Here is a 13,325-nt window from a genome sequence, read left to right as displayed (position 1 = left end):
CCAAATACAGGGAAAAAATCCTTTCCATCAACCTGTTTGCTGGATACACTTCTGCATGCACAGCACAGTGTGCAGTTGGCCTCCTTTGGCACATAGACACCCTGCTGATTTTGATAGCTGGAGAGGTTTTTCTAGGAAGAGTGAAGAGAGATACTTTCATTAAGTACTTTCTCTATAGAAGCCTGACATTCTTATATGATTTTTTAGCACTCACTTCCTAAATCTATTATAACAAGATGGTTATTCCCAACCCCATGCGAGTTTGTTGGCAGACACAGTTATTCCATAAGCAGAAAACAATCAGGACCCCAATAATATGTGAACCATAAAAGCAATGCAAGACATCTCTGTAATCATTTTCTGATGTGCAGAGATACATTTGTTCTTTAAAAGAACTCCATAGAATTATTTTCCTTTGTTCTACTTGAAAGTAAAAAAAGTAAAAAAGATTAGCCTTTGTGCCTATCAACTTCTAATGCTCTGTTAAGCCAGTGGGAGTTTCAGATGTGAGTGAGTCCTAGGGTCTACTCAGAGTAGCACTCTACTTGTCTGCTTCAATCTAAAGCGTGTGCTTCATATCAGAATATTTAAAAAAACAAAATTGATCAGTACAAGAATCACTTAACCTGCTCCCCTGTAGACTTCAGACACATAACACCAGATTCAAATTTGATGTAAGTAAAACAGAATGTAGGTTATATTAGACAGAAATTATTTTAGAATACTTGGATCAAATTCTCTGTGTCCACTACTGCTAGGACTCCAACCATTTGTTTCTTTTTCTCTGCTAAGTACTTCCATATTACCGCTGTTTTCTGGAGAAGTTGTTTCTGCCTTTGCAACATCTTGATCAGATCGTGCTTTTCTTCAGAAGTAGCTTACACAGCATATATTAAATAATGATGATGAGAGTATATAAAAACATTATAAAACCAGATTTTGGTATTTTTTTCTTGTGCTAGAGATCATCAAAATCTAATGTGGAATCATATTGCAAACATACCATATTCAAGAGAAGTATTATAATTTAGATCAAATAAAATATGCGCTGGTGTTGTTTTTTTGTCTCAACAATAAGATCAACACATTGTATCTCTTGCGCATAATTGATGTCTATAGTAAATGGAAAAATGCACAGAAAGTAAAAAGAACGTAATTCCTGGATTTCTGTAACATTTCTGTATAGTGCAAACATTTACACAAATATTTCTGAAAGCTCTAAATTGTAAAAATCAGAGTTGATTGCAGATTACACTGCAACAGAGGAAAATAAATGCTGCCAAATTTGTCTCACCTGTTCCAAGAAACAAGACGTGGTATCTTCCATCAGCAGCATTCACTCGATCCACAGCAATCTTTGTATACTTGTAGTCAGCTCCTATCCTGATGATTAATGGCCTCTTGTGTATTGGGTAAATGGGATTAAACATCAAAGGGTGGTTCCTAATGAAGGTCACAACATCGTCTGGAAACTCTTTGGTTGTCCGCACGTTGGGTGTGAAAGCTCCTCCCGGACACTGCAAGAAACGTGCACAGAAATGGTGAACAGCATTTACCATCTCTCAGAGAGCTTTCATCTCCACATCATTTACAAATATGGACAGATAGCTGACAAAGGAAATTCCAAAAAATCACTTCAGACTTGGGCCAAACTGACTGTATTCCAGTAAGGGCAATGAAGTGTTGAATAGCTACACTTTGAACTCCCATCACTTCTGATAAAACAAACCAAAATACATTTTTGCATTTTCAAAATCCAGATTGATGGCAAAGATCTGTACTTCTGAAACTATTTCTACACGTTTTATGCTTCTAAACTGCCTGCTGAAAAAAAAAAAAAATCCAAAAGATTGCTACAGGAAGATACCAAACTTTGGCATGTGATTTTTACAGAGTTAGTACAAAGGCAGAAGACAAAATCTGATACTTAATTTTAATTTACCCAATATCCCTCTTGATTATAAGGCAAATATAGGACCTGTTATTCATCTTCATTTGAAAGACCAGTAATATGGAGTTAAGGAGGGAGTCCCATAAAAACTTATTTATATCTGAAAACGTTGTCTGTACTCTCTCCTGTGCCTGAGAAGTAACTGAAGTCCATGAATACTTTGGATGCTTCTTTAAATATAATGAAGAACTATCCAAATAATCATCCCTGAGGCATTCTGGGCCTCATGAGAAAATATAAGCCATCTTAGAAAAGTCTTTACTGAGTTTGAAAATAAAAGGAAATTTTGAAGAAATCTGAGCTTTATCAGTAATTTGTACAAAGTTCTGGATGTATCTATGTTAATTTACTTGATTTTTTTTTTCTCCAGCTACCACTACCTCACTTCTTATTGCTGCTCCTGAGTTTTCATTTTTTTCCCCAACCATATTTCTGAGCTGTGACTCTCCTCAGAGTACTGGAGAGATTCAGAAGTGTTTCAATACAGTCTTTTTTCCAACTGGAAAATGCTTTGTTCAATAAAAAGTACTTGATAGAAATTTGTTTATTTTGACAAGCGCCATTCTTACATCTAGGATGGAATTTCTGGTCAAAACCACAGACACAAAATAGCCAGTAGCTTAGGGAGAGATTTACCTCACCTGACTTTTACTCTCTTAAAGTCAGCATCTATTCTTAGGTTTCCTCTGTAGTCAGTAATTCGGACTAAACACCCTGCTTTTAGATGGCTAAAATTACATAAAATGAATCATATTCTGAGAGACTTGGAAACTGTCTGGGGAAATGTGAGTCATGTGTCCAACCTACCTGATGAGATGCAATGTTAGAATTTGGGTCTTCACCTCCTGGGGCATCCCCATAACCACAGGCAGGAGTGTAACCACAGCCTGCTCTACCCTCACTGCTAAAGCTGCTCCACATTGTGCACCCAATTCACTATTCACTGGCCATACCAGAAAACAACAGCCTAATCACAAGCTTTAGAGTCATCTCCTGGTTCAAACAGGAGTTAATTATTTACACAAAGTAGAACAGCTCTGGTAGGAACTCTTTCAAAGAAATTGCTCTGGCATCAGTTCTCTCCAGGAAGAAGAACCAGAACTCAGCTCAGACATGGGTTGTTTCTCTCAGCTGACATCCTTGACGATTTATTTTTCTGGGCTCATATTTATCCTAAGGGTTTTGTTTTGGCTCTCATTAGAAATGATGCTATATGTTAACACTCTAAGGTTGCTCACAAAGAAGAATTCTTATTATCTTGCTTGCTTTACCCTCTCTGGAATTTTCATCCACATTCCAGAAAATGTATGGAACTATCTGTTAAGATTAGCAACAAATGCTTAAAAAAGAACTGCATTCATCATTAGCAAGACTATTCTACTTGGTAGTACTCTGCCAGACCCTATTTCCTTTCAAGAGGGATTCTGTTTCACAAACAGTTCAACTTAAACCTTCCTGTCTCACATAGCTCAATTAAAAGTCTTTCTCTGATACTTTCAACCCTTCCATTATTGACTTGGAGTCATAAGACTTTTTGTCTGTGACTTCTTGCAAAAATGTCTGTGCTATGATTCACACCAGCATGACCCTAAAAACTTACATTATATCATTGTTCCAAGCAAAGCCTTAGCAAACATCTTTAATCAATTAATTCTTTTGCTAAACCAGTGACAAGCAAAAGATGATACTGAAGAAACCCATAAGCTCTCCCTTTCCCGGAAGGATTGAATGGGAAGCCTTCACAGCTCATTCGAGAACTCTTCTACACAATTTTATGTTCACACTCGATTATCAAAATTCTTTAATTTACAGCATATTCCCCAATATGATGTAGGTACAAAAACTATTTCTGTAAACTCTGAAAAATGGAAACTACCCTCAAACATCACAGAGTTCAGTAGCAAGCTGCCAATTATGTATTTTTTTTTTCCATAAGTAAGTTTTGCTTGCGGAGAAATAAGAAACCATTGGTATTTAGTGAAGGCCAGCCAAACACTGCCGAGTCGATCATGGCCAAAAGACTGTATTGCTTTATTTAATCCTACTCAAGCTACACTGAAGCCTGTCCATTGTTTATCCAGTGTACTGCAACACCATGAACTTTCATTTCTAGCCAGAGGTTTAGTATGAATATCTCTTTAGGCAACTGCAACGTAGGATTTTCCATGTCATATAAACAGGCATGCCTCTCTAGTCCAGCATCCCAGAAGTTACAAAAAAAGTACATTCCAGAGAAGAAAAGAAGCCCCACAGACTGCAAACCTGGCTAATCATGTTAACTCTTTGAGCACAAATTCTGAGCAGGGAAAAATTCCCATGTCCTGATTTTCACAGATGCTTTGATATAAGTGAAAAATAAAGTTTGTGACACACATTGAAAAGTGGATTTTTTTTTTGGCAGTAAAATAAAAGAAAAGCCAAAGAAATCCCATCTTAGAAAATATGACTTAGGGATACTGTGTTGTGGCTGAATCATGAGGAAGCACACAAAAGCCAGTGATCCAAAAACCAGCAATGGTCATCTAAAGGACCATTCTCTATGAGCTATGATTTAAGAATTTATCTTCAAATTCAGAGCTCATCAGCATATTTGGAAAGTGTAGATAACTTCTGTCACCACGTAAAATCCAAATCTGATTTTTTTCCCCTTTCTGTTGTGTTGCCCAATTTCTTTAGGCCCATCTGGAATACCGCAAAAGCCTCCATGACATGAACCAAGAAAAACATGGCAGTGGTTGAGGAAACACATACAAACAAAATACTCTGAAGAAGCAAGAAACTTTGAAATGTGACTAATCACAAGGGTGTGAAACTTCCTGTTCAAATGGGTCTTTTGTAAAAGCCCCAGTGAACTCATGAGATTAGAGCTGTATGAATTAATTGCAAGGAAAGACTAATGCTAGCATTAGAGCTTAGTGGTATGTCAGGTATTGATTAGTTAATTCTAGAGATCTGGGAATGTAAAGTCCTAACTCTTAAAGCCAGAAACAACTGCATTAAAATGTCATGAAGAATTGTGTGAATGGGGAGAGCTATTCCATGTACAAGAAAGAAAGAAAGAGATAAAAAGGGCAAGATTTTGCAGTATAAAGACAAATCAGACTAAAATAGTGATATGGCTAAAGGTTCTCACAGGGACTGGCAAAATTTAAATAAAATTTAATTTCCTGTGATGAATGGAAAAGCAACAAAGTGTTAATCTAAAAAAATATATAACTTCATTGTTGAGAGATAATTTATGTTTCTCTGCATACTTATTTCATTCTGATACTTGAGAAAATGTAAGACTTCATAGGAGTCAACACACACACACTACCATACTTCATTTAGCAAATTTGGATTTAGAGATGATTCTATGGAAAGTTCATACATTCTTCATTAAAGCTTGAAATACTAGATGTCACATTTCTGCTAAACATAAAATAAGAACAGTTAAAATAAGTAAGTAAATAAATAAAGAAGAAAGTGCATTAACACCACTTTTTTATACGTCATGAAGTTGAAAAGTAAGAAGAAACAACTGTTTTGTTTAAAATATTTCATGAGATAATTTTACACAACTGAGAAACAGAGCTAGCTCTAACTGTGTACAGAATTTATTGGAAGATTATTACTACCCCTGACAGAGTTAAAGATAGTTCTGAAAGTAAGGCATACAGAAAGCATTCTTATGAGGGAGACTATGGTGAACTGAATGACAAGAAAACACATCTATTTCTAGGTCTCTCTTCTAAGATTCAGAACCTGGTATGATTTAGACAAGTGACAAGTCCCAGAAACCTCATTCTCTGAATCTCCTACTACATCTCCTAAGCATCTGAGTGGAGGTGCAAGAGTCTAGAGAACTAAAGAAAACTCATACAGACAGAAAACAGACTTAGAGACATTTGGATCCAGGCTGTGGAACACACTAACAATGCTGTCTTTGCATGCTTGTTTATTTAGCTACAGTTTGCTCAAATGTACCCACAAAATGGAAACGCACATGCAAACAAGAAGCCTATCACCTAATGAACTAATTCTTATCACCTTTGAGCAGAAAGAGAAAGAAAAATTAACATTTTACATGACTTTTAATTCTTTCTAGATTTCCAGACATCACGTGATTTGCAGTTGGATTTGTAGGCAAAAAAAATAGTTCTGAATTGTAACTGTCACAGTCACATACAGACTTTTCTCCTGGAATAAATAATATTTATTTATGCATTAAATGCAGACAAGCAATTGGCAAGACTGAATGAACATCTTTGTACTTACGGTGCCAGGTCGTGGGTACGGAATTCTGCCCTGATATGGAATCAGCTGGTGGTTTGGGCCCTCCTTGTGTGCAAATGGTCCATTGAACACAGTCTGGATGTCAGACAGATGATACACACACACAGCTGAGCCTTTAAATATGGAGCTGGAAGACAGAAGAAAAAGTTAGCATTGCAATCTACTTTTTTATAGTTTTACAAAAACTTTTTTATAGCTCTTCCATAATTTTACATGGTCCAATGTTGAAAGATACCTCTCACATAATATTTCATACAATTTATTGCTTTTATATGCATTTAAAGCATTTTAAATCAACTAATCTAGCTGCCCAATATGCACCACTACTTCTTTAAGACTTAGCACCTTTCTGAACAGTGAACTGAAAAAAGAGAGAGGCAGGCACTGCCCTCCTGGTGCAATAAGATTTCCTAATGCTAAATATAGAAGAAATATAATCTGGCTCCAGTTAAATCAATGGCAAAAATATTGCTGAGTTCAGTGAGGCAGGAGTTTTATAAACTTTTTGCTGCCAAACTCAGCACAGGTTTCCATAACTCCCTTCCAGTATATTAACCACAAGACCTCCATGAGCCTCCTAAAATACATGGCTAAAACATAATCAAAACATCCAAAGTGATGACAATCAGTTGGATTATTATAATCACTTTCCAGCTTTTTTTGCAAAAAATGGGGACATGATGTGACTGTAAAGGAATTACTCCTGTACAGTCCACCCATAAAACTGGTCTTATGAAGACCCAAGTTTGAAGTTTCCTGAGGAGAACCAAGGGATTTGCCTAAGAAAAGGGAATGCTCTTCCCACTGCTCTAGATTCAGCCATGGATACAGGTAGCACAAGCCCTGAATATTCTCCATCACCCTGTGATGATGGGAAAAAATTTCCAGATTGATGCTAAGGCTGACTACAGTGAATGAACTTCATTTTTCCTCTCACTTCATGTAAGGTTTGTAACATTCATTTTTAAAAAGTGGAAACTCTAGACAGTCTAAAATCTGCCTGGTGTTAACTGTAGGATGAAGATAATCCAAGGAATTGTTTTCAGCTGAAGAAGAAAAAACACTCCAGAAAAAAACCGGAAAATATTACACATAGTGTAACACAACAAAAGTGAAATCCACATTGCTCTCAGATATATATGGATTAGTGGAATGAACCTTTTAGCTGGATTATGGTATTTGTGGAAATTTTACTACTTATTAATAGATTTTGAGAAATGCATTTAGTCTTTCCAGATGTTTTATGTTACATTTACAGCATATTATGACACTAAAATAATTTAGTTCAGATTACTCAGTTTCCTTCTGTATGATTTAGATAAAAATACTACTAGTTATTACTTCCTGTGGTATTTCTCTCTTGCTACTCTTATGAGTTGGAAGTCTACAGAGATGAAGATACAGGAACTATTAAGGAGTAAAAATCCTTATGGTTTCAGTATTTAACTAGGCAACACATTCAACCTATAGCTGAACAAAAATAAAGCAAGAACAGACCATGTGGTTACCAATAACAGAAATGCATGTATAAAAACTTCAGAAGAGAGAGAAAATATCTTAAGAGCCAGGAAAAAGTGAATTTTTCTTTTTTTTTTTTTTTTTTTTGTAACCTTATGTGGTCCCTTGATTCAAACCTCATTTCCACTGAGAAATACCAGAATTAGGTAGAAGTGTTTCCAGTTCAGTCTTGTTGTACCCCTAACCTAAAGATAAGTGTGGTTTTACTACTAAACATAAGCTCATCCTTTTCTCTTTTTGTGAAGTAGGAATTATAGACAACACCTAAGTTTACAAGTTAAGTGATACTTTCTTTCCCAATTAGATATCACAGAATCATATTCTCCTGTCATATTTTTACATATTTGAGCAAGCAGCCCCCTGTATCCAGTAAAAAAAGTTTATTGGAGCAAAAAGGATCTGAAAGTATTTTTTAATAAAAATTGCCATTAAAGGAATTATTAATAATAAATTTCATAATTTTCTAATTTTATCAAATAAATTAAATGAAAATTAAAATTAAAAAAAAACCCAGAAGACTTATTTGAATGTAAGAAAGGTAAATAATAAAGGGTAGCATATCAGAAATCAGGGGGTAGTAACCAATTTTACTCTGTGTTTAACACTATGTAGTGAGGGCAAGAGGAAAAATAAAAAAAATAGAGGTAGAGGTGGAAGAACCTGTTGATCCAGCTGTCAGTCTATCTTTGTGGAGAGTTTCAGCATAGTAAGCCATATCTAGTGCTTCCACCACCCTTGGGAGCTCAGAAAATGCTTTCTAAACCAGACAGTGAGTGAACACTGCTGACTGGAAACAGGGAGCTGCAAGGAGGTGACCAAATGTCACATAAGCTTCTCCTTTTGTAGCCAACCAAAGCCAACCTCTGTGATCATCAGCCAGCCCAGAGACTGGAAGTCATGTGTATGAATTCATGTAAGAATTCCTGGTTTGATCCTTCAGGGATGCTGGATGTTCTTCAGGAGGTGCTAAGCGCTCTCAGATGCCACATGAGTTCTCTGGAACGTTTTCCCAGTGGCAGCTGACAGTGTCAGGAAGCAGGTTGCTCCAAGAGGCACAGCTCTGACACAGACAGCAACAGCAACGACACTGAGACTCCTGCATGCAAACCACAGCCACAGCAGACACACAAAATTGCCTCATCCACAAAATATCAGTTTGAGTTTTCATACAGAAAATCAGGCAGTTCAGGTAATTTTTCTTCGAATCTCCATGTTTACCTCGATGTTGTAAAAATTCCGTACACAAGTGTTCTGGGGTTATCTGTCTCTAGGAGAAACACATCCTCTGTAAGAAAGAGAAATGAAAGATATTTTGAATAGTTTTTCTTTATTTTAAAAAACTTCATTTTCCAGTTTAATTGATGATTTTATTTCTCCTAAACTCAACAGTAGTTTTATCTCAAGACTTGAATGGGAACAAGGAGACTTACCACATGAACAGACCATTTATGCATGTATCTGGCATTTGAACATTCAGAAACAAATCTGGAAATTAACTCCATGCCCCCTAGCCTTGTGGAGACAGAAGGCAAAGATTTTCAAATACATTCAGGATCTATGTCACACATTTTTCTCAGCTGTATCTTGTTTCAGCAGGTTGTTTAGCAGTAGGGAAACATTAAAGTTGCAGTAGGTTAAAGACAAAGAGTTCCCATAGATGGATGTAATTGAGAACAGGGAAATTAGGTGTTTTATTGTCCAGACTGCACTGGAGTGTCCTCACTAGTGCCTTTTCAACATGGTATGAACAGACAGCTTTGCAGTAAAGACGGTGAGGGATGTAAACCTCCTGCCTCCTCTTGTGTAGGGATTTATTGACTGCACCATGCAAAACTGTACCTACTCACCAAAATCAATCTACCCACTATTACCTCTGATCTGTTGATTTTTTTTTTTACACTTCAGTGAAGACTACTTTAATCTCTGACATTTTCTCCTCACTAATGTTTTTAATAACTATAATCATGCTACCTCTTACACTTAATTTACAACAAAATAAGACTGAACTGCTTGAGCTTTTTATCACAGAATATGTTCTTCAGCTTCCCATTAATTTATGTGGCTCTTTCATTTAGCCCGCTGAATTTTTTAAATATTCTTTTCAATACGTCAAAAGCAAAAGACTTCACCATGCAGAACTGGAAGTGTTATACTCTCCTGCATTATACATGAACACAGAATCATGTGTTTGCTCTCTCCCAGTTTTCTGAATTTCCAGCTGTGATTGTATTCTTCCTCTTTGCTGTGAAATTGTGCTGGGAGCCCACGCTGAGAGCATTGTCTCCTGTTCACTATGGTCCTACACTTTGTCACACAAGAAACTAAAAGCACTTATCCTACTGCTTTATTGATGAGGAGGGGGTTGGTTCTGAAAGATGAGCTGTGGCAGTGCTGAGGCACTGTAAACTTCAGAAAATCAGTCCTCCTGATTGAGCACCTTGCACATTTCGAGCTAGACCAGGTTAGGAACTACTCCTAGGCCCAATCAGCTTCCACTGGAACCTTGAACCAAAGCAAGTACACAAAATAGTTGTGAATATATAAACTCAAAAGCTCCAAACCCCATTTGCTATGGTGGGAATCAGAAATAAGAATGGACAAAAGAGGGAGAGGATACAATGAGAGAAGATCAGAACCAGATGAGACCCAGTGCAGGGCACATTAGCTGCTTATATTACTTATATTTATAGTAAAGCACATACCAAATCTTCCAACACCTGAATTTTGAACTATGATTTTGCACATCTCAGCTGTGGAAAATATAGAATTTAAAACTTTCTGATAATGTTGTTTGGCATGTAAGTACATGCATCTATTAATTCCTTCATGAAAAGAAACTTCTTGTGATTGTTGTATCATAATATAGATTATGTAATATATATAGATGTAATATTAATGTTTATTAGTATTAATATTACATATCAACATAATTAACATTGAATGATAGTAATTTAAATAGTAGTTAACATCAGTATTATGTTGTTAAGTACTGTTAAGTACCGATAAATATGTAGTAACATGTAATATAGATTTTATTAATAGAATATTTACAGTATTTCACATGTTGAAACAAAAATTGATGTGACTGAATTATTCCTGAGAAATTATATTTATGAATAGTGCTATTTCTGGTGCCAGTAACAGGACTTATTAGTATTATCTTGAATTACCAAATTGAGGACTGTGATCAAAAAATAGAAAAAATGCATTATTGAAAATGATGTGTAACACTGTGTGCTACACAGTGGTGTAAGAAACAGTTTCAAAGGGATGTTAAAAACCCTCAATTGTAATCCAAGCTAGTAGCAAAATAGTAAGAGTCACTCAGATGTTTCCTTCTAAATATTAATTCTTTATATATGTCATTGTTTTACATAGTCAAGATTAATTACCTTTATTTCAAAGGTAATGATAATTACACAGAGAGACTTATGAAGATTTTTTTTCTTGTGCCATCATAAAACTGAAAGGGGAATTTTGTCATGGACTTCTAGTGCTATGATTTCACTGCTAACAACTTGACTGAGAAACTGAATGAAAATCAGTCATTAAATATGCACAAAATGTAGCATTCAGATAAAATTTTAAGGAATGTTTTTTGTGATACCTAATTCATCAAAGTATGTTTCTGTTCCATCTTCATCCATTACTGAGCACACAAGTCTTGCTTTCAAGAATGTTGTCCACTTGTTCACGAGACTGCGCTGACCTCCTGTGTCATTCTGGAAAGGTATATTAATTTCAGAAAAGAAGAAATAGAACAGCTAATATTTTACTGGGCTTTCCCACATTTTCTCAAGTTAATTCATTATCTAGATAATTATCTGGTAAATTCCATATTTAAAAGAGATAGGCCTAAGCAAAATCCCCTCATCTAAGCATTCTATATGCAGAAAAAAATGAGAATTAGTTTTCTGAGTGGACTTTTTCTGCTGGGCTAGAAGGGTTGGAGGGTTGGGCAGTAGATTTTGTGCATCAGCAGTGTATGCTGTTATGATTGGAAATGGCTGTGGAGCTCTGCATTGCTCATTGGCACCCAGGATAAAGACCATGCACACTGTGAAAGGTCTCATGGATCTACAGAGGAATGTTTCTTCTCGTCCTGACAGCAGCATAGCTGCACCTGTCCTAATAAAACACACTTCACCTGGGTGGATGCTCTAAACAATACTCAGAAATGATGGCTAGTGTGGGTCAAGCTAGTTGTGCACTGTTGCAAGTCCCACTAGCTTGGTCCAGAGATGACCTGGTCATTTGCAGATCTTTCCAATTTTCCATGGCTCTAGGTGGGAACTGTAGCTGCCAGGGGATGCAGCAGTTTGGTGACAGATCCTAACTTTGCTGGTGAATGCCTTATGCAAGAGCAGCATCTTCCAAACTGCATAACATGATGTCACCCAAGGAAAGAGAAAAAACAAATTGAAATGTGATTTCAATAAAGTGCTGTGCTAGTCAATGATGCTGTTGGAATTGGTAATCCAATGTTTTGGGTGACTTATAAGGAGTCTTTTCAGAGGGTAATATATCTTGCCAGTCTCAAAGGTGTTGATACATGAACACGATGATATGTATACAAGTATACAAAAACGACTGGCTCAGATTTATTTCCATTTGCCTTGGGATTCTGCCACTGGCTTCAGTGTAAGCCTAAAAAGGCTTAGGCCTTTCAAAAATCATCTGGGCTTCGTTGTAACAGTAAAAAACCAAATGCAGCTGTAATTATGTCAAATGTCTTCTTGCAAAATACCAAAAAAGGCCTTTAGACACTCTCACTAAAATACAGGGAATGGAGATTACAGAAGAGATCACATGCCTCATCATATTGCCAGAGAAGGACAAACACCTTCACACCTAGGCACAACAACATCACAAAGCATCAAATTTTAAAGAAAACCCAATGTAAAGAAAAGGAATATATAAACACTCACAATGAACTTCCTGAAACCTTCCAAAAGAAGGAATGAATAGGCTAGCAGCAACTGTACATTTATAATTTTTCTCTCATTAAAGAAAAAAAAATTGATTTCACCAAAGATATTAATAGCTGCTTCAGTAATTTTTCATCTACAGTTGATTAGAGATACAAAAAAAAAAAAACCAAACCACAAAATAGAGACAATGAAGAGTTCTGCAAAAAAAATTCAATTATTGCCCAGGAATAGTTATAACTCCTGAATTTAAATTTCCTGTGCACATTTTTAAAGTTAGGCTCACACATGCATCAATACAAGCAAATAGAAAGAACAGATGCCATAAAAATGAAAACAGCATTTGCAAGTTAAATCCACCAACTTAAAAGCTTGATATTTTGGATATGCTTTAAATATTTTGAGTGTGTGTGTGTGTGTGTGTGTGTGTAAGCCTTCACTGCTTAAAGTTCATTTTTATTAAGAAAATAATGTGCCTTATTTGTGCCAAGGACGATTCAACAATTTCAAGGAAAATCCAACACTGGCAGCTATTCTGACTGAGTGAGAGAAATACACAAATTCCTGAACCTTTACATTTCCATATTCTTACACATAAAGTCAGATAATACATAACCTGTTCAGACCCTAGCTGTGAGCCCAGTAACAACTCT

The 13,325-nt window shown here is 36.1% G+C and overlaps 1 protein-coding gene across 3 annotated transcripts in view; it reads right to left on the bottom strand.

The window, feature by feature from the left end:
- The window catches only part of SEMA3C (semaphorin 3C), a 115,731-nt gene that overhangs the window by 23,711 nt on the left and 78,695 nt on the right, over positions 1–13,325 (bottom strand). For all 3 annotated transcript variants that reach the window (XM_015628861.1, XM_015628863.3, XM_015628862.3), the window contains exons 9-12: positions 11,352–11,466; positions 8,963–9,029; positions 6,209–6,353; positions 1,295–1,517 (exon numbers count right to left, since the gene is read on the bottom strand). In XM_015628861.1, the coding sequence (XP_015484347.1) occupies positions 1,295–1,517; positions 6,209–6,353; positions 8,963–9,029; positions 11,352–11,466 (550 nt within the window). The remainder of the gene's footprint in view (positions 1–1,294; positions 1,518–6,208; positions 6,354–8,962; positions 9,030–11,351; positions 11,467–13,325) is intronic.

This window comes from Parus major, chromosome 1A, assembly GCF_001522545.3.
Source record: "Parus major isolate Abel chromosome 1A, Parus_major1.1, whole genome shotgun sequence".
In the NCBI taxonomy this organism is placed as follows: Eukaryota; Metazoa; Chordata; class Aves; order Passeriformes; family Paridae; genus Parus; species Parus major.
This window is presented reverse-complemented; position numbering and strand designations above follow the sequence as displayed.